At 38.9% G+C, this 23,958-nt stretch overlaps 1 protein-coding gene across 1 annotated transcript; it reads left to right on the top strand.

Annotated features, from left to right (window-relative positions):
• The first annotated feature begins 18,366 nt into the window (after positions 1 to 18,366).
• On the top strand, positions 18,367 to 19,200 carry LOC121136348 (olfactory receptor 18-like). The gene is made up of 2 exons (XM_040736672.1): positions 18,367 to 18,712; positions 19,001 to 19,200. The coding sequence occupies exons 1-2, from the start codon at positions 18,367 to 18,369 to the stop codon at positions 19,198 to 19,200; spliced, it is 546 nt and encodes a 181-aa protein (XP_040592606.1).
• Positions 19,201 to 23,958: the final 4,758 nt, after the last annotated feature.

Genomic DNA, 23,958 nt, shown 5'->3' with positions numbered 1-23,958 from the left:
GGGGGGAGGTTGCTGCAGGAGGGGAGGGAAATGGAGAGGGACCTGGAACAATAAGACAACAGAAGGAAATCAAGGGGATACAAATTGGAAAAGAAGAGTTCAAACTTTCTCAATTTACTGCTGATATGATAATTTACATAAGTGACCCAAAAAACTCTATCAGGGAACTCTTACATCTGATAAATATCTTCAACAAAGTTGCAGGACACAAGATCAACTGAAGAAAATAAGTAGCCCTACTATACCCATACTATATAAAAGTGCTGAGAAAGAATTACGAGAAACATCACCCTTTACAATTGCCTGCAAAGAACATAAAATACCGTGGAGTAACACTAACCAAGAAAGTGAAAGATCTGTATCACAAGAACTTTGAGTCTTTAAAAATGAGATTAAAGAAGGCACCAGAAAATGGAAAGATCTCCCATGCTCTTGGACAGGTAGGATCAACATAATAAAAATGTCAATCATGCCAAAAGGGATCTACACATTCAATGCAATCCACAGTAGAATCCCAGCGCAATTCTTCACAGACCTTGAAATAACCATTCTCAACTTTATATGTTAAAACAAAAGACCCAGGATAGCCAAAACAACCCTGTTCATCAAAGCAACATCTGGAGGCATCAGCATTCCTTACTTCAAGCTCTATTATAGAGCTATAATCCTGAAAACAGCTTTGTATTTACACAAAGATTGACAGGTAGACAAATGGAATCAAATTGAAAACCCTGATATTCACCCACACATGTATGAACACTTGGTTTTTGACAAAGAGGCTAAAATTATATAATGGAATAAAGAAATTATCTTCAACAAATGTTGCTGGCATAATTGGATGCTGGCATGTAGAAAATTGCAGATATATCCATGTCTATTGCCATGCACACAACTTAGGTCCAAGTGGATTAAAGACCTCAACATGAATACAGTCCCACTGAACCTGTTAGAAGAGAACGGATTGGTACAGGATAATGTTTCCTGAGCATACCGTCAGTAGCAGAGATACTTAAATTGACAATTAATAAATGGGACCTCCTGAAACTAAGAAGCTTCTGAAAGATAAAGGACACAGTCAACAAGTCAAAAAGGCAGCCCACAGAATTGGAAAAGATATTAACTAATCCCATATCTGATAGAGGACTGATCTTCAAAATCTACACAGAGCTCAAGAAGCAAGTCTCCAAATCACCAAAGGATCCAATTAAAAAGTGGGGGACTGAACTAAATAAAGAATTCTCAATACAGGAGTCTAAAATGGCTGAGAGGCACTTGAGAAAATGCTCGACATCTGTAGCCATCAGGGAAATGCAAATCAAAACAACTCTGAGATACCATCTTACTCCTTTCAGAAAGGCTAAAATCAAAATCACCAACCACAGTTTATGCTGAAGAGGATATGGAGAAAGAGGAACATTCCTCTGCTGCTGATGTGAGTGCCAACTCATTCAGCCACTTTGGAAATCAATATGAAGATTACTTAGGAAAATAGTAATCAGCCTACCACAAGATCCAGCAATTCTACACTTAGTCTTGAAAATTGTCATCAAATGGACAGCCCTAGAAGAAACCATCCTGAGTGAGATAATCCAGTCACAAAAAATACAAACATGATATGTACTCACTCATATATGGATTTTAGGCATGAATCAGTGGAGTGTGAGCCTACAACTGCCAGAGAGACTGGGAAACAGAAAGTACCCTAAGAGAGATATGCATGGTAATCCAGAGAAGGTGTACAGAGGCAAAATATCCTGAGCAGCTGGGGGCATGGCGGGAGGAGAGAGGGAGCCTGCAAAAAGACAGTGGTAGAAGATGATTGAAAAAGAGGATATGAGGGAGCAGGAAAGTTAATTTTGGGGAAGAATAGAAGAGTCCAAGAAGAGAGATACAATAATAGAGGGAATCATTTTAGGTTTGAGCTGAGATCTGGCACTAGTGAGATTTCCAGAGATCTACAAGGATGATACCAACTGGTAACTAAGCAATAGTGAAGAAACTACCTTAAATGCCTTTCCCTGATAATGAGCTTGAAGACTACCTTATATGCCATCCTAGAACTTCCATCTAGTGCAGATGGAAGCAGATGCAGATACCCACAGATATAAACTGAACTGAACTACTAGAATTCAGTGACAGAGAGGGAGGGTGATGAGCAATGTTGTCAAGACTGGACTGGTGACACCCATAGAAACCACTGACATAAACAAGTTGTAGATCTTGGATACCAGGCTGATGGCTGAGAGGCCAAAATGGGATTGATTCAGACCCATTGAAAGTGGGTGACAAAGAAGAGCCCTAAGCAACCTAGGGTCTTTGGGTAGTAGATCAATATTTATACCTGGGCACACAAATGGAATTTTCATGCCCATCCCACAATGAGGGATGCTCTATTAGCCTGGATAATAAGGGGAGGGCCTAGGCCCTGCCCTGAGCAAAATGAAGAATGACTTACTCTGCATGGTGAATGGAGTGGGGATTTAGCAGGGGGATGGGGGAGGGGCAGGGGAGGAGGGGATGGGGAGGGAGCTAGGTTTGACTTGTGAAGCAAATTTTTTCTAATTTAAATGAAAAATATATAAAAATTATTTGTATCTCTAAAAAATACTCATAACTAATCCCTTGAGAACATTCAACATCAGTCCTGCTTCTTCCATTAGCTACAGAAATTCCTTAGAGATTGCAAAATTGCGGACCAGTATGAGTAGTCACCAGCTCTGTGCATTGAGTTCATATGTTTATGTAAAGATAATTAGTTAGCCTGTCCCTGTAGGTCACCAGCTTGTTCTTTGTAATTCAGTAGTATATAACCCTGTTTGCACTTCTTACAGTGTTCTGCCTCAGGAAGCTCTTCTATTATATTCACTTCAGTATTCAAGAGTAAGGTTGAGCTTTCACCAGCCAACAAGCAAGGGAGATTTGTCATATCCACTGCCCTTCATCATGGCCACAGAGACCCATTGTTTATTCACGTAAGTTTTGAGGGAATTGAGGATGAAGATGAAGAGGAGACTACAAGAAGTATTATTCCTTCCCAATCATATGAACTATGGTAATTTGGACATCAAGGTGGTGTAACATGTGCAATAATAATTTGAACCTCTGTACCAGGATTTTATATCTGTAATGGCAGTAATTTTTGTAGGACTGGATTCATGGATATGCATTATTTAAACCTGGTTTGACTTGACTTGGAATATCTTATATTCTCCATCTATAGTGACTGAAAGCTTTCCTGGGTATGGTGGTCTTGGCTGGCATCCATGGTGTATTAGGGTTTATAGAATATCTATCCAGGGACTTTTTTCTTTCAAAATTTCCATGGAAAATTCAGGTGAAATTCTGATAGGTTGGCCTTGATATGTTCCTTGGCCTTTTTCCTTTGCTCCTCTTAATATTCTTTTTTATTCTGTATGTTTGATGTTTTGATTATTAGGTGACAAGAGGGCATTTTTTGTGGTCCACTAAATTTGGTGTTCGGTAGGCTTCTTGTACTCTCATTGTGCTTTAGGCTATCAAAGTTTTCTTCATGATTTTGTTGAATATGTTTCTGCATCTTTGAGTTGGGTTTCTTCACCTTCTTCTGTACCTATTATTTTTTGATTTGGCCTTTTCACAGTGTCCCATATTTCCTGGATATTTTTCTTTGGTCGATGTCCCATATTTCCTGGATATCTTTCTTTCTCCTGGTGTGTCTTCATCACTTGAGATTCTGTCTTCCATCTCTTGTATTCTTTTGGTTATATTTGCATCTGTTGTTCTGTATTTTTTTCTAATTCCTGCAATCCCTCAGACTGTGTTTTTTATTGTCTGCATTTCAGCTTTCAAACTTAGCACAGTTTGAAATGTTTCTTGCAATTTTTGCTTTGTCTTTTCTTCCATTTCTTTAAAGTATTTTCTCATTTCTTCTTTTAGGGTTCTCTATCATCTTCATGCATTTGTTTTTAAGGTTGGTTTCTTCTGCTTCATCAGTATCGGGATGTTCAGGTCTTCCTGGTGTAGTTTCCCTAGACGCTAGTGGCATCCTATTTGTTTTTCTGTTGTTGAATATGTTCTTATATTGTAGTCTTCCTATCCCTTCTTCCTGTGGGTACATGTGGGGCCTCTTCCTCTCCTGGTGGATATGGATCCATGGTTCCTTTCCGGTGGGTGCAAACAGGTTCTTTACTCTAAAGAGTCTTTCAGTGGGTGAAGGTGGGTCTCATAATTCCCTCTCCCACTGGGTGGGAACACAACTAGGACAGGTATGTTAGGAGAATATGGGTGGCTTTGTCTGCCAGGGGTGGGGTGGGTGGTGTGGGTGGGATGGGTGGTGGGGGTGGGACGGGTTGACCTGCCTGCATTCCGCAGGTCATGAGATCCCAGAGTCGCTGGTACCATTTTTAACAACATTTTTTCCTCTAAAAGACGTTCGAGAAATAAAAACACAAAAAATGCAGCATCTGTACCAGAATTTCCATCCATTCAACTCTTAGAGGTTCCAGATGTACAGCCATGTCTCTTTGGCCTATTCTTGTCCATGTGCATCTTGGCCCTGTTTGGAAACCTGCTAATAATCCTGATAGTAAGCTTTGACTCCCATCTCCACACACCCATGTACTTCTTCCTCCTCAACCTGTCCATGGTTGATATTGGTTTCATCTCTACCACTGCACCAAAGGTGATTGTGGACATCCGTGTTCACTGCCCAATCATCTCCTATGTGGGCTTCCTGACAAAGATGTCACTGTTCATAATTTATGGAGGTGTGGATGACCTGCTTCTGGCTGTGATGGCATATGACAGGTTTGTGGCAATTTGCCACACCCTCTGTATTATCAGGTCATTATAAATTCCAGTCGCTGTGGTATTTTGCTTCTAGGGTGTTTTCTCCTTACCCTTGTTGAATTACTGTTGCACTATGTCACTATGTCTCAGTATTAAGTTTTTCTTACTGTGAGGATTTTTTTTGAAATTTCCAACTTCTTCTGTGATCCTTCTGAAGTCCTTAAATTTGTCTGCTTGGATAAATTCACCAAAAATATAGTCAGATACTGTGTAGGTACACTTTTTGGTTACTTCCTATTTCAGAAATCATTTTCTCTTATTTTAAAATAGTTTCCTCTGTCATGCGATCATCATCATCAAGTGGGAAGCACAAAATCTTGTCCAACTGTGGGTTTCATTTTTCCATTTTTTGGTATTTTTTGGAACAGGACTAGGGGTGTACTTTACCATCTCTCTGTCACTTTCCCCAAGAAATAATGCAGTGGCCTCAGTGATGTACATTGTGGTCACACCTGTGTGAATCCCTTCATCTGAGGAACAAGGACATTAAAACTGCCTTAAACAAAATTTTTAGTAGAACATTGTTATCATTTTATAAACTCCGTGTGTGTGTGTGTGTGTGTGTGTGAGTGTGTAAGGAGCAGTCTTCTTGTCAGCCTGGTCCCAGAGATGCAACAGTACCAAAAGAATACACAGAATGTTACATTAATTATGAAGCTTTTGACTGTTTGCCATGGTTTCTTAATTGATGATTCTGACTTAATTTTTAACCCATAACTGCTAATCTGAGTATTTCCACAGGGTCTTCTCTTACCAGAGAAAGCGTCTGGACCTCTTACTCCTCTTGCATCATATGGGGTGACTCACTATGCCTCCATCTCCCAGATTCCTCCACTTCTCTTGTTCCCACCTATATTTATCCTTCTTCATCAACCAATAAAAGACAAACATATACAGAGAAGGACTTCCTCCATCAAATATATGTTGTATATGTAAATCCCAGTTAATATCTCACATTATTACTAGTTGATACTTCAAAATGTAACATGATGTATGGTTTTCACTTAAGTTGCACATGTGGTGGATGGGTAGTTTTAAAAGTATATTCAAATTTGAAGTTGCAAAGATGAAACTTTCTAGATATGAATGATGCCCATTGTTGAACAACCTTTTGCAATGTGAGCATAATCATCACCCAACAGCTACTCCCAACAGTCAATTTAACAGAGGCATTCTGCTGAAATTCTGTTTTAGAAAGACAGAGAATCAGGTTTTTCAGTCAGTGTGCCTTACTAGGACCTCAGCTAGGAAGACATGAACAGACAAGCTAATGTGGAATGTGAATGTTCAGTGGCCTCATCCTTTGACAAAGAAGGAGTTTTTAGAGCAGGAGAAATAATAGAAGGTAGAGAAAAAGGTAATGAAGTTGAAAGACAACGAGGGTGGGTACATGGATAGTTGGGAGGGAGGGAGGTGGGAACTGCTAGATTTATATTACTTTTTTGCACTTATTATTATATATTTAAATTATAAACAAGCTTGCTTCCCATGTCAGTCCCAGCTACTTCCCACTTCCTTCTTCATTCCCACTGCCTCCAACTCAGCACCCCCAACCTCTCACCCAATCCTCACTCCATTCCCCAGGAAGGGTAAGGCCCTCCATGGGGAATTTCTAGAGATTGTCATTTCATTCTGGGGAGGGCCTGAGCCCTCCCCAAAATGTCCAGATTGAGAAAACATCCCTCATTATGGAATGGATCCCCAAAGTGCATTTGTGTGCCAGGGATAAATATTGATCTACTACCCCAAAACCCCATAGATTGCCCGAGTCTACTCACTGACACCCACATTCAGGGGGTCTGGATCACTCCCATGCTGGCCTCTCAGACATCAATTTGGGGTCCAAGATCACCCCCTTGTTCTGGTCAGCTATTTCTCTTGGATTCACCAGCCCAGTATTGACCCCTTTGCTCATCACTCCTCCCTCTCTGTCACTGGGTTCTGGAAGTTCAGTTCAGTGTTTAGCTGTGAGTGTCTGCCTCTGCTTCCATCTGTCACTGGATGGAGGTTCTAGCATGGTATGTAAGATATTCATAAACATTATAATTAGGGAGGGGCATTTAAAGTAGTCTCTCCACTACTGCTTAATTTGCCAGTTGTTGTCATCCTTGTACATCTCTGGAGTTCTCACTACTTCCAGATCTCCTCTCAAATCTAGAATGGCTCCCTATATTATGGTATCTCTCATCCTGTTCTCTTCTATTCTTCCCCAACTCAATTTTCCTACTCCTCCATGTCCTCCTCTCCCCTCCTCTTGACTCCCTTTCTTTTTTGGCTCCCTTTCCCATCCCACACCCTGTGCTCCCAATCTTCTCAGGAGATCTTGCCTCATTCCACCTTTTCTGGAGTATCATGTGTATCTTTCTTAGGGTCCTTCCTGTTTCCCTGCCTCTTTGGCAGTGGAATTGTAGACTGGCACTCCCCTGAGTCATGTCTAAAATCCATATATGTGTGAGTGCATATCATGTTTGTCTTTTTGTGAGTGGGTTACCTCATTCAGGATGCTTTCTTCTAGTGCTGTTCATTTGCCTGCAAATTTCAGGATTCCATTGTTTCTTTTTCTGCTGAATAGTATTCCATTGTGTAAATGTACCACATTTTCTCTATCCACTCTTCAGTTGAGGGGCATCTAGGTTGCTTCCAGGTTCTGATTATTACAAATAGTGCTGCTATAAACATAGTGGAACAGATGGCCTTGGTGTATGAATGTGCATCTTGTGCATCTTTCTGGTATATGCCTAGGAAGGGTGCCTAAGAGGGGAATTGCTGGGTCTTGTGGTAGACTGGTTCCCATTTTCCTGAGAAATCGCCCTACTTATTTCCAAAGTTGCTAAACAAGATTGCACTCCCACCAGCAGTGGAGGAGTGCTCCCGTTTCTCCACATTGTCTCTGGCATAAACTGTCATTGGTGTTTTTGATTTTAGCCATAATGGCAGGTGTAAGATGGTACCTCAGAATTGTTTTGATTTCCATTTTGCTGATGGCTAATGATGTTGAGCAATTTCTTAAGTGTCTTTCTGCCATTTATGGTTCATCTATTTAGAATTTTCTGTTTAGTGTTGTACCCTACTTTTAATTGAATAGTGTTTTGCTGATTAGCTTCTTAAGTTCTTTGTATATTTTGCAACTCTTCCATTTGTCAGATGTGGGATTGGTAAAGATCTTTTACCATTCTGTGGGCTGCTCTTTAGTCTTGTTAACTGTGTCTTTTGCCTTACAGAAGCATCTCAGTTTAAGGAGGTTCTATTTATTAACTGCCAATCTCAGTATCTGTGCTGCTGGTGTTATTTCCAAGAAGTGGTCCCCTGTGCCAATTCATTCAATGGTACTTCCCACTTTCTCTTCTAAGAGGTTCAGTGTGGCTGGATTTATGTTGAGTTTTTTGAACCATTTGAAGTTAAATGTTGTGCATGGTAATAGACAGGCATCTGTCTGCAGTCTTCTACATGCCAGCCTCCAGTTATGCCAGCAACATTGGTTGAAGAGGCTTTCTTTTTTCCATAGTATAATTTTAGCTTTTTTGTGAAAAATCATGTGTTCATAGATGTGTGGGTCCATATCGGGTTTTTCTATTCAATTCCATTGGTCTACCTGTCTATTTTTGTGCCAATTCCAAGTTGCTTTCAGGACTATAGCTCTATAATGGAACTTGAAGTCAGGAATATAATGCCTCTCGAAGTTCCTTTACTGTACAGGGTAGTTTTGACTATACTGGGATATTTGTTTTTCCATATAAAGCTGTGTATTGTCCTGTCAACATTTGTGAAGAATTGTGCTGGGATTTTGATGGGGATTGCACTGAATCTGTAGATTGCATAGAAACATGAGAAATTAAACAGCAAAGAGACTCTCTGCCCCTACCTCCAGTAGAACAGGCAGATAGATCTCTTATAGCTTCCCTCAAGACTACAACCTTTGTCTCAGCTTCAAACTCCAAAAATATTTATTGGAAATCCATCAGTCAAACAGTTCAGGAAATCAGCTGGGCATCTTCAGTCTTACTACTATCTTTCAATTCTAATCTACTGTCTTATTCCCCACCTCTGTACCAGAGACTACATGTTAGGGCCTCTGTTCCCTTTGTGCCTATATTCCCAAGGGTCTAGGCAGGTCTTTTTGGCATATCCTGCTTTTTTCCTACATGTGGTCCCCAGAAAGCTCCAGTTTTTAGCCCATAAATCATCGCAATTGTCAGTTTCAAATACCTAATATCATATTATACCCAGAAACCCCAGTGTGTATCACAGAAGCATTTCCTGCCTGTCAACCCAGAATCACCACACTCTACTAAGAACCGGAGGAGGAAACTAAAACCAACAAACAAAACTTTGACCCAAAAAAGACAATAGGAGATATCAGCATCTATAAGGACAATCATGGCAAGCCAAGATGCCTCTACACCAGTGCAAATATATAATCACTAACAGTCAGACCAATATGTACTCTCTAGTACTTAATAAACAATACAATAGGCCCTGAGTAATGCAATAGAGCTTAAGCACAGGACATGGATTTCAAAATAGCATTCATATACATTTGAGGTGTTAAAGAATATACAAATGAATGCATTAATGGAATATATAAATAAACTGTGAAATAAAATCAAGAAAACTTTTCAAGACAGGAAAATGAAAATAGTATTAAAAATGAATACCTAAACTGAAGGGATATGTGAAATGAAAAATTTGGGAACTAGAGAATACAAGAAATGAAACAAAAAATTCAGACACTTGAGACAAGAAAGAAAAAAGGGGATAACACAGTCAAAAAATGATAAATGTAAAAAAGTCCGAAACAAGACATGCAGAAAATCTGGGACAGTGTGAAAATATCCAATCTAAGAACAATGGGACTACAGGAAAAAGAAGAAAGGCACAGAAAATATTTCAACAAAACCACAGGAGAACATTTCCAAAACATAAATATAGAAGCTCATATCAAATGCTAGAATGATCCCAGAAACCCAAATAGTTATAGCCAGAAAAGAAGTTCCCTGGATAACCTAAAAATGAAACCACTAAATATATCAAAAAAGAAGGTATATTAAAACTGCAAGGAAAAAGGCCAAATATGATGAAGACAGCAGACCTTTTAGAATAACACCTGGCTTCTCAATGAAGCCTCTCATTCCCAAAGGGACTGGTAGAATGTTCTACAAATTATAAGAGACTACAGATGCCTATCAGACTAATACAGTCAGTTAAAATTTTAAATAAGAGATGGTGGAAGTCATTACATAATGAAATCAAATTACAAAATGTAAATCTTACTCTCTTATCTCAGCCTCAGCAAGGAAGTTGGATCCTGCACCCAACTTTGGTGGAATCCCATTGCTCTGGTGCAGATCCCAGGAGTAGGGCAGCATCTGAGGGATCTGTGTGCAGACTGCACCACCACTTCTGCCAATCACTGGACTCTGCTCCCACATGAACCAAGCTGCCACCTGCTCACATTACGGCATCATGCTCCACTTTACCAACCAAGCCCAGCATCATCAGCAGCCCTTATAAGCACAAGTACCACCTATACCAATTAGAAGAATGGATGAATGACTGGTCTATTCTTGGTGTAGATAAGGCCTAGTATTCCTCCTAACTTTCTCAGTCTTGTCTTTCAGTCCATTTCCATTCCTTTGTGTCAGCTTTGATCCCCACAAACACTTTCTGTCAGTGACTACACAGGGCCAGGACTCAGTTGGGCATATTCATTCTCTTTCCTGTCTGTCACTGTTATGTTTTCCAGCCTGCTTGCAGGAACCCTTCCTCACACCCTACCTCCTGAGGACTCTGCTACTTGGTTCATTATCAGCTAGATCTTCCCTGATGACCCTCTCAGCATTTACTTCTACCCCATCCTCATTCATTTTTCTTGGGCATAAATTACCACAAATATATTCTAGCATGAATCTCCAGTGGCTGAAATGCTCTGGGACTCATGTAGACAGTTGTCATTGTTCATCCTGTCCTCCATTATTCTTTCTTTAGACTTAATCCCAGTCCTATAGTAGCTTTATGCAGGAACCACTTCTCCAAATCAAACTCCATTTTGGTTCAGAACCAGGATTCCCCTTGCCCTTTTACCCTTTTCTCTCCAGAATTATAATTTATAATACTGCAGCCTCTTTGCAAGAGCCTGATGGTGGATGTCCTTTCGTAGGCTTTGGATATACATTTCTCTTATTGATGAATAAAGCTCTTTGGGCCTATGTACAGACAGTATGTAGCCAGGCAGAAAGTATAGCCAGGGTTACCAGACTAGGAGAATTTGTGGAAATGGTATGCAGAGAGGAGGTGCCAGAGTGACACCATGTAGCCACCCAAGGAGTTACATACTGGAACTCTATGGATAAGCCACAGCCTCGGGACTTTTTATAGGTTAATAGACATGGGTTAATAATTAAGAGAGGGCTAGGAAATAAGAAGCCTGAGCCAATGGCCAAACAGTTCATCATTATGTAAACTTCTGTGTGTTTATTTGGAACTAAATGACTACAGGACTAGGTGGGACAGACTCTGTCTTCAGGAGCCACTCCTTTTGCAGAACCTACAATTCCTGGGGATTCTGCATGTTGGTATAGACACATTCACCTATCTCTTTCCTACACTCTTCTCAGCCTTTTCTCTAGCGCATCTCCATGTCTTTCTGTCAATGACCTATCCACAGAAGTAGATTTTACCAGAGACTCCACAGTCACCACATGTGCCTAGGATCCAGGGAGGGTAAATGAAACCAAAGAATGGAACACCCACTCCCAAGGACAAGACCAGAAAGTAACACCAAGATAAACCTCACACTTCATAGCTTTGATGCTTAGACCCCAATGTAAAGACACAAACATGAATAACCAAGACAATAAGCCTCCACCAGAAGTAAATATCTCCATTTCTCTAGCCCTTAAGTAATACAATATAGCTGAAGCACAATACAAGGACTTCAAAAATAGCTATTATGAATATGTTCAATGATCTTTCATAGGATATGAATAAAGAAGATATGAAAAGTGAAGTCTGTGGAAAAAAACTGTAGAATGAAATGATGAAAAACATTCAAGGTATGAATGGTTCCCTGGAGAATGGGAAAGGGACAAGAGCTCCTGTACAAATTGTGAGCACAGGGGTGGGCAAGTTGGTAGGAAGAAGAGAAGTGGAAAAGAGGAGCGGGGAGAATGGCATGATGAAGCAGGAAGATTGAGTGGGGGAAGAATAGAGGAGAAGAAGAAAAGAGATACCTTAATAGAGGGAGTCATTATAGGTTTAAAGAGAAATCTGGCACTAGGGAAATATGCACAGATCTACAAAGATGAACCCACCTAAAAATCTGTGCAATAGGGAAGTGGCTACCTTAAATGCCCTTCTCCTATAATGAGATACATGACTACCTTAAATGCTATCATAGAGCCTTCATCCAGTAGATGATGGAGGCAGAAGCAGAGAACCACAGCTAAACACTGAGGTGATCTCCTGGAATTCAGTTGTAGAAAGCGAAGTGTGATGAGCAAAGGGGCCATGGACATGCTGGGGAAACCCACAGAAACAACTAACCTGAAAAAGTGGGAGCTCGGCCTGGGATTGGTGGCGCACACCTTTAATCCCAGCACTTGGGAGGCAGAGGCAGGCGGATCTCTGTGAGTTCGAGACCAGCCTGGACTACCAAGCGAGTTCCAGGACAGCCTCCAAAGCCACAGAGAAACTCTGTCTCGAAAAACCAAAAAAAAAGTGGGAGCTCATGTTCCCCAGATTGACAGCTGTGAAACTAGTATAGGATTGAACCAGGTCCCTTAACATGGGTGTCAGGGAGGAGGCCTGGATAGTCTATGGGGCCTCTGGTAGTGAATCCAGTATTTATCCCTAGTGTACAAATTGATTTTGGGATCCCATTCCTCATAGAGGGAAAGTCTCTCAGCCTAGATACATGGGCAAAGGCCTAGACTCTTCCCCAAATGTTGTGACAGACATTGATGATCACCCATAGAAGACCTAACCCTCCCTGGGGAGCAGAAGGGGGATGGGATGGGGAGATACTGGGTGGCATGTGAGGATGGAAGGGAGGGGGAACTGGGATTGATATGTGAAATAAGATTGTTTCTAATTTAAATAAAGATGAAAAATATACAAGGTACGAAGGTAAAATTTATCGGTTAATTCATTAACGAATTTTGTGGTCACTGAGGCTTTTATTTTGTATATATAACAACTGAGGTGTTGTCTTGCATATGGCCATTCTAGAGATTACACTAGAGTTTTGAGGGCTACAGACACTATCTGGGAAGTGAGGTGTCAGAAACAATGATTTGGACAAATATGATTGCAAAGCTGGGGTTTCCAGCAGGGGTTCTGGTGGTGAGGTGTGGCTTTAAATATCTAAGGAAGTTGTGGCATGGAATCAGCTGCACTAGTCCAGCCATGGATCCATCTCCAAGACATCAGGCAAAGGTCTAAGCAGATGTTGACTTCACAGATCTCTAGTCCCTACTTTATTTCTCCAGAGGATATCTGAAATTTCTGCCAGCAAACTTGGAATCCCTGTTCATCTCTCCCTTGAATATAAGGAACTGATTATACTTTATCCATGTTCAGATAAACAAGGTGCACCAGTCTTGATATAGCTGATGCAGAGCTCCACCAAAAGGTTAGTTATGAACATGTCATCAGTCTCCCCATACTCATGGGAGTGCATGAAATACGAACATTGGACTAGGTCAGCTTATATTCCTGTAAAGATTTTTTTCCCAGAGACTGATCTAGTTCACTTGTTCAGGAGGCAGTAGTCAGACTTCTCTGGCATAGCCTTGGTAATTCATGCATGTTTGGTTATTATGAGCTCATCCCCAATCACCTGGATACATACACTAGCTGTGAATTTCTGCCAAGCCTCCCTCTCATTCTAGGCAAAGGGATCTTCAATGGATACCACTGGATACTCACATATGAATTATTTATAAAGGTTATCCATCTAGTCGGGCAGGGTGTACCTGTTGGAGTCATAGGAGACTTGAAGTCCAGGTCATACTTGCCAGACCTGAAGAATTCAGAGGTAGCCATGTCCATGACAATGTCACCCTGATCAGTGTACCTGGCTTTCTCAATTGTGGCCTTCTGACACACCAAAGCTTCTTCATTCTCAACGATGTTAGGCACAAGTCTGACCTTATCATTCACATTGGAGGATTACTTCCTTTATTTCTTCTTGATGACATTTTTCAGGTTGTGATAAAACTCTGCTCAAGTGCACATGGCTTCACAGAACCTCGACACCATGACCTGTTGCAGGACCAGCTTGTTGCCATCATGAGGACCACCATAGATCACATTGGAGTTGGGACCAGCAGGATGACTTAAGGATGTCAGCCAAGTCATTAATGTTAGGGTACAGGGACACCTCATTTTCAATGTTACCAGATTTTGAGACAGTCAGGGAAACTTCCTTTATGGCTTTTGCTCCTAATTTAGATTTATTTTCAGTGCCGTCCATCTTGGTGATCAGTTTGTCCATCTTCTCTTTTTCCACAGCATTCAGTTTCTCTCTACCCAGAGCAGGGGCAATACTTTTATTAATGTACTCAACAGCCTTAATAGCACATGTTATCATTGTCACAGAGATCTAGGGCCTAAAAGATATCAGTGGAGTTACTGTTGTTGACAACAGTTTGGAAGAGACACTTTGAGGTTCAGAGATCAACCTCAACAGTGGGATTTCCCAAGAGTCAAAGATCTCTCTGGCATGAATCTTCAGAATAGGCATGGTAAATTACTGGCATTTGGATTAACATAGAGGGAAGAAACAGTTTTCTGCAGACACAGGGGAGTACATTCAAAAGAATTTAATAATAATAATAAATACTAAAATTACTAAAGAGTACAACCTGAAATAAAGTGGAAATAAAATATTTAGGATATCAAATAAACCTCATCACTAACCTCTTGAGAAATTTCAACATCTCTCCCATTTCCTCTTTTAACCTCAGGAATTCCTTAGAGATTGCAATATTGTGGACCAGTATGAATAATCACCAACTCTGTGCATTGAGTTTGTCAGGTTTCTTACCAGTAATTAGTTAGCAGGTCCCTGCAGGCCATCAGCATGATCTCTGTAATCCAGGACTATACAATCCCATTTGCTCTTCCTATAGGGTTCTGCATCAGGAAGCTCTTGCTACTATGCTCACTTCAGGAAACAAGAGTGAGTTTGAGTCATCACCAGACAACAAGCAAGGGAGGCTCATCATATCCACCACCCTTCATCATGACTATACAGAACCATGGTTTATTCAAGTAAGTTCTGAGGATATGGAGGATGAAGAAGAGAGTACATTATGTTTTAAGAGTTATTATTTCTTCCTAGTCATACGAACTATAATAATTTGGTCAGGATGGTAGTGTAATGTGTGCAATGATAATTTAAGCCTCTTTACTGGGATTTTATATCTGTAATGGCAGTCCTTCAATTCTCATTGAAGTATTCTCCAGTGTCCCTTCCCCACGGTCCTGTAACCAAAGGAACAGAGAATAGAGTCCACTTAATTATTTCATATGCAATCTAAAGTATTGTGTTTATGCTGGTGATGGTGATCCGGTAATTATTCTTTTGAAGGAAGCTACTAAATGTGTGTGACTGTTATACATTTGTCACATGTACCATGAGTTTACACAGAAGTGAGTGAAGTCTTTCATGAATTACTTTCTTGATCAAAACACACAATGATCTTTTCAGTAAGCAGAAACTGTGTAAGGCTGTATTCTGAAAAATAAAAGATCCTTGTCTTCTTCCTTCGTGATTTATCGATGTTTATAATGGAATGTTTACCTCTGCTGTGTGAACTGCAGGTGGTATATATTGAGGTGCATCTGGAAGAGTCTCAAAACATTGAAATAACAATTCAACTCAGCTTTTCTAGTAATTTAAGAAATGGTCGCATCCTGTTTCCTGCAGAATTTCAGTAAACCAGCACTCATTTGGTCTCTCCCTCTGGAGTTTACAGATTTATAAAGGCTGCGTTCTATTTTTCTGGATATTTTTGAGGCTGTCAGTGTTCCCCCATCGTTATTATGCTCAGTCACTAACTTTTCAAGGAGGAAATGAGGACATGTCCAGTTTAAAACATGAAAGCTTAAAATGCTACCTGCGTTAAGATCTCTGTATATCTCCTTAAAACTGTATGGTTAGTAGTCTATGGTGATACACATATATGCATGCAATAATGAATTGACACTGAAGCCATGAATGCAAAGTAAAATGGGGTGAGTTAGACTCATATAGGGAGTTTGAAGAGGTGAAATGTTACTATATTATAATTCGAAATATAAAAATAATCAGAGAAAGTTAAAACAAAACAAAACAAACATTCCAGAAACAAAGAATGACACATTTGGTATGAATTAGTTTGTCTCAGCTATCTGTGTATGTGAATTAGGAGATGCTATTAGTAATTCTCAGACACCTTAACTGTCATATGACCAAGTTTTAGAAAGAATATTTTCTATTTACGTTTCTCCTTGTATAAGTACTTTTCGTATATTGATATAATTTACTACTTTAACTTTCATTTTTTGGTTTCATAGGGCCTAAAGTGTCATTGCCACAGATATGAAATGAACAATATATATTTTAAACATTAAGTAGTCCCTTTCTTCTCCTACAACACTGATTTACATGTACTTGTTTTCCTTTACATTTTCATTCCATTCAGGAATGTGATCTAGAAATTGATTCAAGTTCAATTTTTTGTTGTTGTTTGATTCTGTGTTATGAACTTTGGGTCATCTAATTGTATTATATAGCTGCACTGGTGGGTTGTTAAAAAACTGTATGTTTCTCACCTGAAGATAAAAGGAGGCACAGGCATAACAGGAAATGGCAAGTCAATTTTGTATATTGTGTGGAGACACACTTTAGAGTTTCAAATAATTCTATTGTCCAGTGCCTTTTGGAATACTACCCAATAAACTCATATTTTTTGTATTCATAGGATTTTTAATTTGGACAAAGAATTACAATGCAAATTTTATCAATTTGCAAATGGACAAGGGTTGTTATCTTTGGTTTGTATGAACATGTGGCTATGGAAAGAGTCATAAATGTTGTCTGAACTCACTGATTCACAAAGGTCATTGTCTTCACCACTGGAGACAAATAGAAATATAATCAACATACAAGTGCATCCCATATTGCATCATCTTGGAAGAAGAGTAACTAGGCAGATTTCACCATTTTTATTAGCACACAGGAGGATTCCTTTCATGGGTAAAGTGGGAAAATTATGCAAAGTGGATGATATGCATATGTGATAATATCAAAATTCCAATACTTTACAGTGTAAAACAGAAAGGGGTTTTAGGATCCATTAGAAAATTGCCCACGTTCTGGCATCACTAATATTTTCTGTATATTAAACCATTGACCTTTTGAGCAATTCAGTGTGCTCTGACCTAGAAGTGAATGTGAAATTTCCTGTGTAGTGGAAGTAAGAACATTGGCATCTTTGCACCAGGCCTGACTCACATGGGAATCACTTTACTGTCTGAGGAGGTGGGGACTGAAACTAGCGCCCTGGGTAAAGAAGGGTGCACTTCAGAAAGTCAGTGGCATTGCATAGACAAAAGAAAAGCATGTTTTTATAGCATATATCTTACTTAGATTTTGTGGAGATGATCTCTCCAAATTGGCTTTGCAGCATAAAAGTTCAACTGTATTTAATAACATTTCATTATTTTTCACATCACTGAACATCTCAGTAGTTGTGAAGAGAAATGTTCTGTGATAATGTGGATTTAACTAAGACATATTTATAAAAAATTGAAATAGACTAAAGGAAATAAGGAATACATGTATTAATTTGTTTTAAAATTTTAAATAGGTTTTTAACAAAAGCTTAATACTCCAACAAAGATGGTGAACATTTTTTAAGTCAAAGAGAGGAAGAAACCAATTGAAGTCATTGGAACTTGAAAATATGTTTCTGGGTATGAATCATAAATTATTATTTAGAGACTCAGACTTCACACTGTCAGATATATTCTAAGAAAAATAAATTTATTCCATGTTATTTTAATAAAAATACCTATGTTTAATTTTTAGTTTTCATTTTATTTGATTGAAATTTTGCTAAAGCAAAGATTCTACAAATTACCAATTTTGTCTTAAAAGTGTTGGCTTTATTTTACTGTGACTACAGTCCATTGGTTTACATTAATCCTGGCCTCACATCATCTAGATTACTGTATTCCATATGGCTCTCATAAGAGGTAACACATTAGTTATGAACAAACGACTATTTAGAGTATGGCATTTGCCACAAGTGAGTAATTACTAATGATGCCACAATATGCTTGAAAAATATCAATATTTGTAGTTACTTGACACAAATTGTAAAGAAGATCTATGTGTATGATCGTACCATTATTCACAATATTTTGATTTCCTCTGGAAGATGTTCAAGAAATGAAACCATGTGGAATAGATCATATGTACCAGAATTGCACTTCATTCAACTGTCAGAGGATCCAGACCTACAGCCTGTTCTCTTTGGTCTATTCTTGTCCATGTACATCTTGGCCCTGTTTGGAAACGTGCTCATCATCCTGACAGTAAGCTCTGACTCCCATCTCCACACACCCATGTACTTTTTTCTCTTCAACCTGTCCATGGTTGATATTGGTTTTATCTCTACCACTGTTCCACGGGTGATTTTAGACATCCATGTACACTGTCGAGTCATCTCCTATGTGGGTTGCCTGACGCAGATGTCACTGTTCATAATTTTTGCATGTATGGATAGCATGCTTCTGACTGCAATGGCATTTGATCGATTTGTGGCCATCTGCCATCCTCTGCATTACCAGGCCATTATGAATCCGAATTGCTGTGGTGTCTTACTTCTAGGTTCTTTTCTCCTTAGCCTGGTAGAATTACTGTTGCACTATGTGTCAATATTAAAATTTTCCAACTGTGGGTCTATTACTGAAATTTCCAACTTCTTTTGTGGCCCTTCTGAAGTCCTTAAACTTGCCAATTTTGATACTATCACCAATAACATAGTTAGATACTGTATAGGCACTCTCTTTGGGTTACTTCCTATTTCAGGAATCATTTTCTCTTACTTTAAAATAGTTTCCTCCATCATGAGATCATCATCATCAAGTGGGAAGCACAAAACCTTCTCCACCTGTGGCTCTCTTTTATCCATTGTTTGCCTGTTTTATGGAACAGGAGTAGGGGTGTACTTCAGCTCCTCCCTGTCACTTTCCCCAAAAAGTAATGCAGTGGCCTCAGTGATGTACACTGTCGTCACACCTATGTTGAATCCCTTCATCTACAGCCTGAGGAACAAGGACATTAAAACTGCTTTAAGCAACATTCTTAGAAGAACATTCTAATCATTGAAATTCTTTATATATTTACATTTATATACTTATATATTAACTATATGTATAATTCTAGCTAATGTTTAACATTATCACTAACTGATATTTCACAATATTGTGTGATGCAGTGGTAGTCATTCAATTTGCTCCTAGTGGGGATGGATTGTGTTGTGGGTTGAAATTAAATTCCCACAAAGGGAATGGCAGTATTGGCAGGTGTGGCCTTATAGGAAAAAGTGTTCTTTGTGAGGGTGGCCTTTGAGATGTCTTTTGCTCAAGAATCCTTCAATGTGACAGCCAATCCATTTCCTGTTGCCTGAAAGTTGAATTTCTCTCAGCCCCAGCACCACATCTTCCTGTACACTGTCATGTTCCCTGTCATAATGATAATGAACTGATCCTCTGAAACTATAAGCAAATCATCCCAATTAAACGTTGCTGAGGTAGTGGTATCTCTTCATAACAATAGAAAACTCCAATCAAGACTGAAGTTAGTGCCAGAGAATGTGGAACTGTTGTGATATGCCTGACCAAGTGTTTGTTTGGAGGATTTTTAGGTTTGGTACTTTGGGTTATGAATGTAGGAATACTTTAAGCACTGTTTAATGGGCCATACTAATAGCAGCTTAGAAAACAGAGGTGCTTAGAATAATTTGAACTGTTGGTACTCACTCAGGAGGTTTCAGAAAAGAATTTTAGTGGGCTGCCTAGAGATCCTTCTTGTGATATTTGTTGAAGTTGCTGCCTTTTGTCCTTGTCTCAAAAGTCTACTTGTTCCTAAAGTTAAGACACTTGAATTAATTTTGTTCGCAGAAGAAATTCTAAAACAGCTTAGTAGTACTCTGTTGTGTGGATATTAGTGGTAACTGTAATGGTGATATATAATGAAAAGTAGCAAGTTGAGCATGGTAAATTACAAAAAGTATATGTTGAGGCAAATAGAGCACCAGTAAGTAGAATGGACCTAAAGCCCGTATTCAATAAGATAATTAGATTAAGAATTGGAATAAAGGGAGTGGTGACCTCAGGGCAAGATCCCACCCAACCAAGTGTCCACCTTGTAAAAAGAAATTAAATACAAGCTTTGGCCTGTTGTGATGGTACTCTAATTCCAGCACTCAGAATGCAGAGGTGGGTGGATCTCTGAGTTTGCGCCCAGCCTAATCTATATATCCCTTTCAGACAGGCAAGCTTAGGTAGTAAAAGATAGAAAGCTGGTGAATATTTAATTGAGTAAGTGGCTGTGTTACATTCCCAGTATCCAGAAGAACTTAGCAGCTTTAGTCATATAATTTTGGCTTCAGAGTTAAGAATAGAAGAAACAGGTTACATAATTCTGGGTTCAGAGTTAAGGATTATAGAAATCAGTTATGGAATTTGCCAGTGTACCTATAGCAAACTTCTGAGGTCTGACTTGTGATAGGGGTGTTTCTGAATGGAGGTATAGCAGAGAGGCTTTTGAGTGAAGCCGTGAAGTTGAAGCCTGGATTTCCTTGGAGAACCCAGGATGTTAGAGAGGCGAGAGTTGTGGGATATCTGCCTAGGAGTGGAACTAGTTCAAGAGAAAGAAGTGTGTTGCAGTCAAACTGGAATGGAGTTGGAGATCTGAAGAGCATTTTGACATCAGACATAGAGATGCAAATTTGGAGTTTTCCCAGCTGACTTTTGGTTTTACTTTGGTTCAATATTTCCTCATTATGCTCCCTTCCCTACATTTTGGAATGGTAATGTATATCCTGTGCCATGATCTGTTGAAAGTATGTGACCTTCTCTTTTATGTTGAGTTTGATAGGCAGATTACAGTTAAGACATTGCCATGCATCTCAGAAGAGACTTTGTGTCTTGAAAGTAGTTTAAAGCTATTACAGATTATGGGGACTTTTGAGCAGGTCTGCACGCATTTTTGCATTATATTATGGGTATAAGGCTTTGGGAGCTAGGGAGTATAATGTGGTGATTTGAAAGGAAATTGACCTGAAAGGGAAAGCCACTATTAGGAGGTGTGGCCTTGTTGGAGGAAGTATGACACTGTGGGGGATGCCTTTGAGGTCTCTTTTGCTCAAGCTTCCCTAAGTGTGACAGCCAGCTGACTTCCTGCTGCCTGCAAGATAATAATGGACTGAAACTCTGGAAGTATAAGTGAGTTACCTCAGTTAAAATTTTTCTTAATAAGTTCTGCCTTTGCTGTGTTATCTCTTCATAGTAAGAGAAAACCCTATCCAATACAGGTAGTTCTAAAAATATACAAATATTTCCTAGGGATGAATGATTCATATTGTTGAATATCCCCTTGTTGTGAAATATTCATTTAAATTGTATAAATATGTGTTACCATGATTGGTTTAATAAACCATTTTATATTTTGAAATTTTTGTAAAAGATTTGTTTATTATGTGTGCAGCATTCGGCCTGCATGTATCTCTAGAGGCCAGAAGAGGGCACAAGATCTCATTATAGATGATTATGAGTTACCATGTGGTTGCTTGGAATTGAATCCAGGACTCTGAAAGAGCAGTCGGCACTCTTAACCTGAGAGCCATCTCTCCAGCCCCATTTTGAATTTCAATTAATTTTTAAATTTAAATTAGAAACAGTCTTATCTCTCATACCAATCCCATTTTCCTCTCTCTCTGATCCTCCATTCTCCCCAACAACTCCCCAATCACACCCATAAAAACTAGAAGTATAGAAGCCTCCATAGGCATAAGTACCATGTACAGTAGTTGCAAGAAAACATGGGTAAACACCAGTGTAAGAATATATTTAACAACATAAAGGGGAATATTGCACCACCAGAACCCAGTGGTACTACAACAGGGAGACCTGAATATCTCAATAGAGATGAAGTAGAAGAAAATGACATTAAATATAACGTTTTGAATATGATAGAGCCCCATAAAGATTAAATGATAAATTCCTTTAAGAAACAGAGGAAAAGACAAAAATTGGAAGATATCAACAAATCTATTAAAGAAAGCCAAAAAACCAAGAAGACAGAATCAAACCGGTAATGGAACTAGCTCAAGTCTTTGAAATTGAAACGGAAGCAATGAAGAAAACACAAATCTAGAGAATTCTGTAGATGTAAATCTGGATAAGCATCTCCAGCATAATACAGAGATGGAAGAGAGTATCTCAGGCATTGAAGATATGATAAAGGATACAGAATCATCAATCAAAGAAAATGCTAAATCAAAAAAAAATTGTAAACAGAAAACATTCACGAAATCTGGCACACCATTAAACGGCTGAACCTAAAAATAATAGGGATAGAATATGGAGAAGAAGCACAAAACAAAGGCACAGAAAACATATGCAACAAAACGATAGAAGAAAACATTCCTAACATAAAATGGTATCCCTATGAAAGTCTAAGAAGCTTACAGAACACCAAATAGACTGGACCAGAAAAAAATTCCTTGCTACATAATAATCAAAACAGTAAACACACAGAATAAAAGTCTGATGCTCTACCAACTGAGCTATCCGGGCATAAAAGAAACATTAATAAAATGTTTCGATTCTGAAAATCTATGGGCCAAATACAATGACATCCACATTCATAAAAGAAACATTACTAAAACTCAAATCACATATAAAGCCCTATACACTTATAGTGGGAGACTTCAAAAACCCAGTCTCACCACTAGACAGGAATACCAGACAGAAACTCAACAAAGAAGCAAAGGATCTAATAGAAGTTATGACCCAATTGGGATTAACAGATCTGTAGAACATTCTATCCACATAAAAAAGAATATACCTTCTCATCATGACATGGAAACTTCTCAAAAATCGACCGCATACTTGGCAACATGTCAAAACTCAGTAGATACAAAAATTGGAATAACTCCATGTATCTTATCAGACTACCATGTGTTAAAATTAGAATTTAACAATAACACAAATTGCATAAAACCTACAAACTCATAGAAATTGAATAATGCACAACTGCACTATTCCTGGGTCAAAGAAGAAATAAAAAACAAATTAAAGACTTCCTAGAATTAAATGAGAATGAAGACACAACATACCCAAACCTATGGGACACTTTGAAAGTAGTGCTACCAGGGAAGTTGATAGCACTAAGTGCCTACATGAAGAAACTGGAGAACAGTTATACTAGAGAATTAACAGCACAGCTCAAAGTTCTAGAACACAAAGAAGCAAACTCCCCCAGGAGGAGTAGACACCAGGAAATAAACAAACTGAGGGCTGAAGTCAGCAAAGTAGAAACTAGCAAATCAATACAAAGAATCAATGCAACAAAGAGTTGGTTCTATGAGAAAATCAACAAGATAGACAAACCTTTGTCCAAACTTACCAAACAGCAGAGTGTGAACATGCAAATTAACAAAATCAGAACTGAAAAATGGGACATAAAAACAGACTCTGAGGAAATTAAGAGAATCATCAGGTCATACTTTGAAAACCTGATCTCCACAAAATTTGAAAATTTAAAGGAAATGGACAACTTCCTGGATAGCTATAATTTGTCAAAATTAAATCAAGAACAGATAAGCAATTTAAATAGACCTATAACCCTGATGGAAATAGAAGCAGTCATCAAAAGTCTCCCAACAAAATAAAAACCCAGGTAGAGATGGCTTCAGTGCAGAATTCTACCAGAAATTCAAAGAATAGCTTATACCAATTCTTCTCAAATTATTCCATGCAATAGAAGCAGAAGGATCTTTGCCAAACTCTTTCTATGATGCTTCAATAACCTTGATCCCCAAGCCACAGAAAGACACAGCTAAAAAGAGAACT

Source organism: Mesocricetus auratus, unplaced genomic scaffold (assembly GCF_017639785.1).
Source record: "Mesocricetus auratus isolate SY011 unplaced genomic scaffold, BCM_Maur_2.0 Super-Scaffold_100066, whole genome shotgun sequence".
Taxonomy (NCBI): domain Eukaryota; kingdom Metazoa; phylum Chordata; class Mammalia; order Rodentia; family Cricetidae; genus Mesocricetus; species Mesocricetus auratus.
Note: the sequence above shows the minus strand (reverse complement) of the source record. Positions and strands in the feature narration are given on the sequence as shown.

Excerpts from the sequence above, each read along its gene's own strand:
- LOC121136348 (XM_040736672.1), top strand. The coding sequence starts at position 18,367 with ATGTACATCTTGGCCCTGTTTGGAAACGTGCTCATCATCCTGACAGTA. Across the intron at positions 18,713-19,000 it reads TGTCTTACTTCTAGGTTCTT|TTTTATCCATTGTTTGCCTG; the intron begins TTCTCCTTAGCC and ends CCTGTGGCTCTC.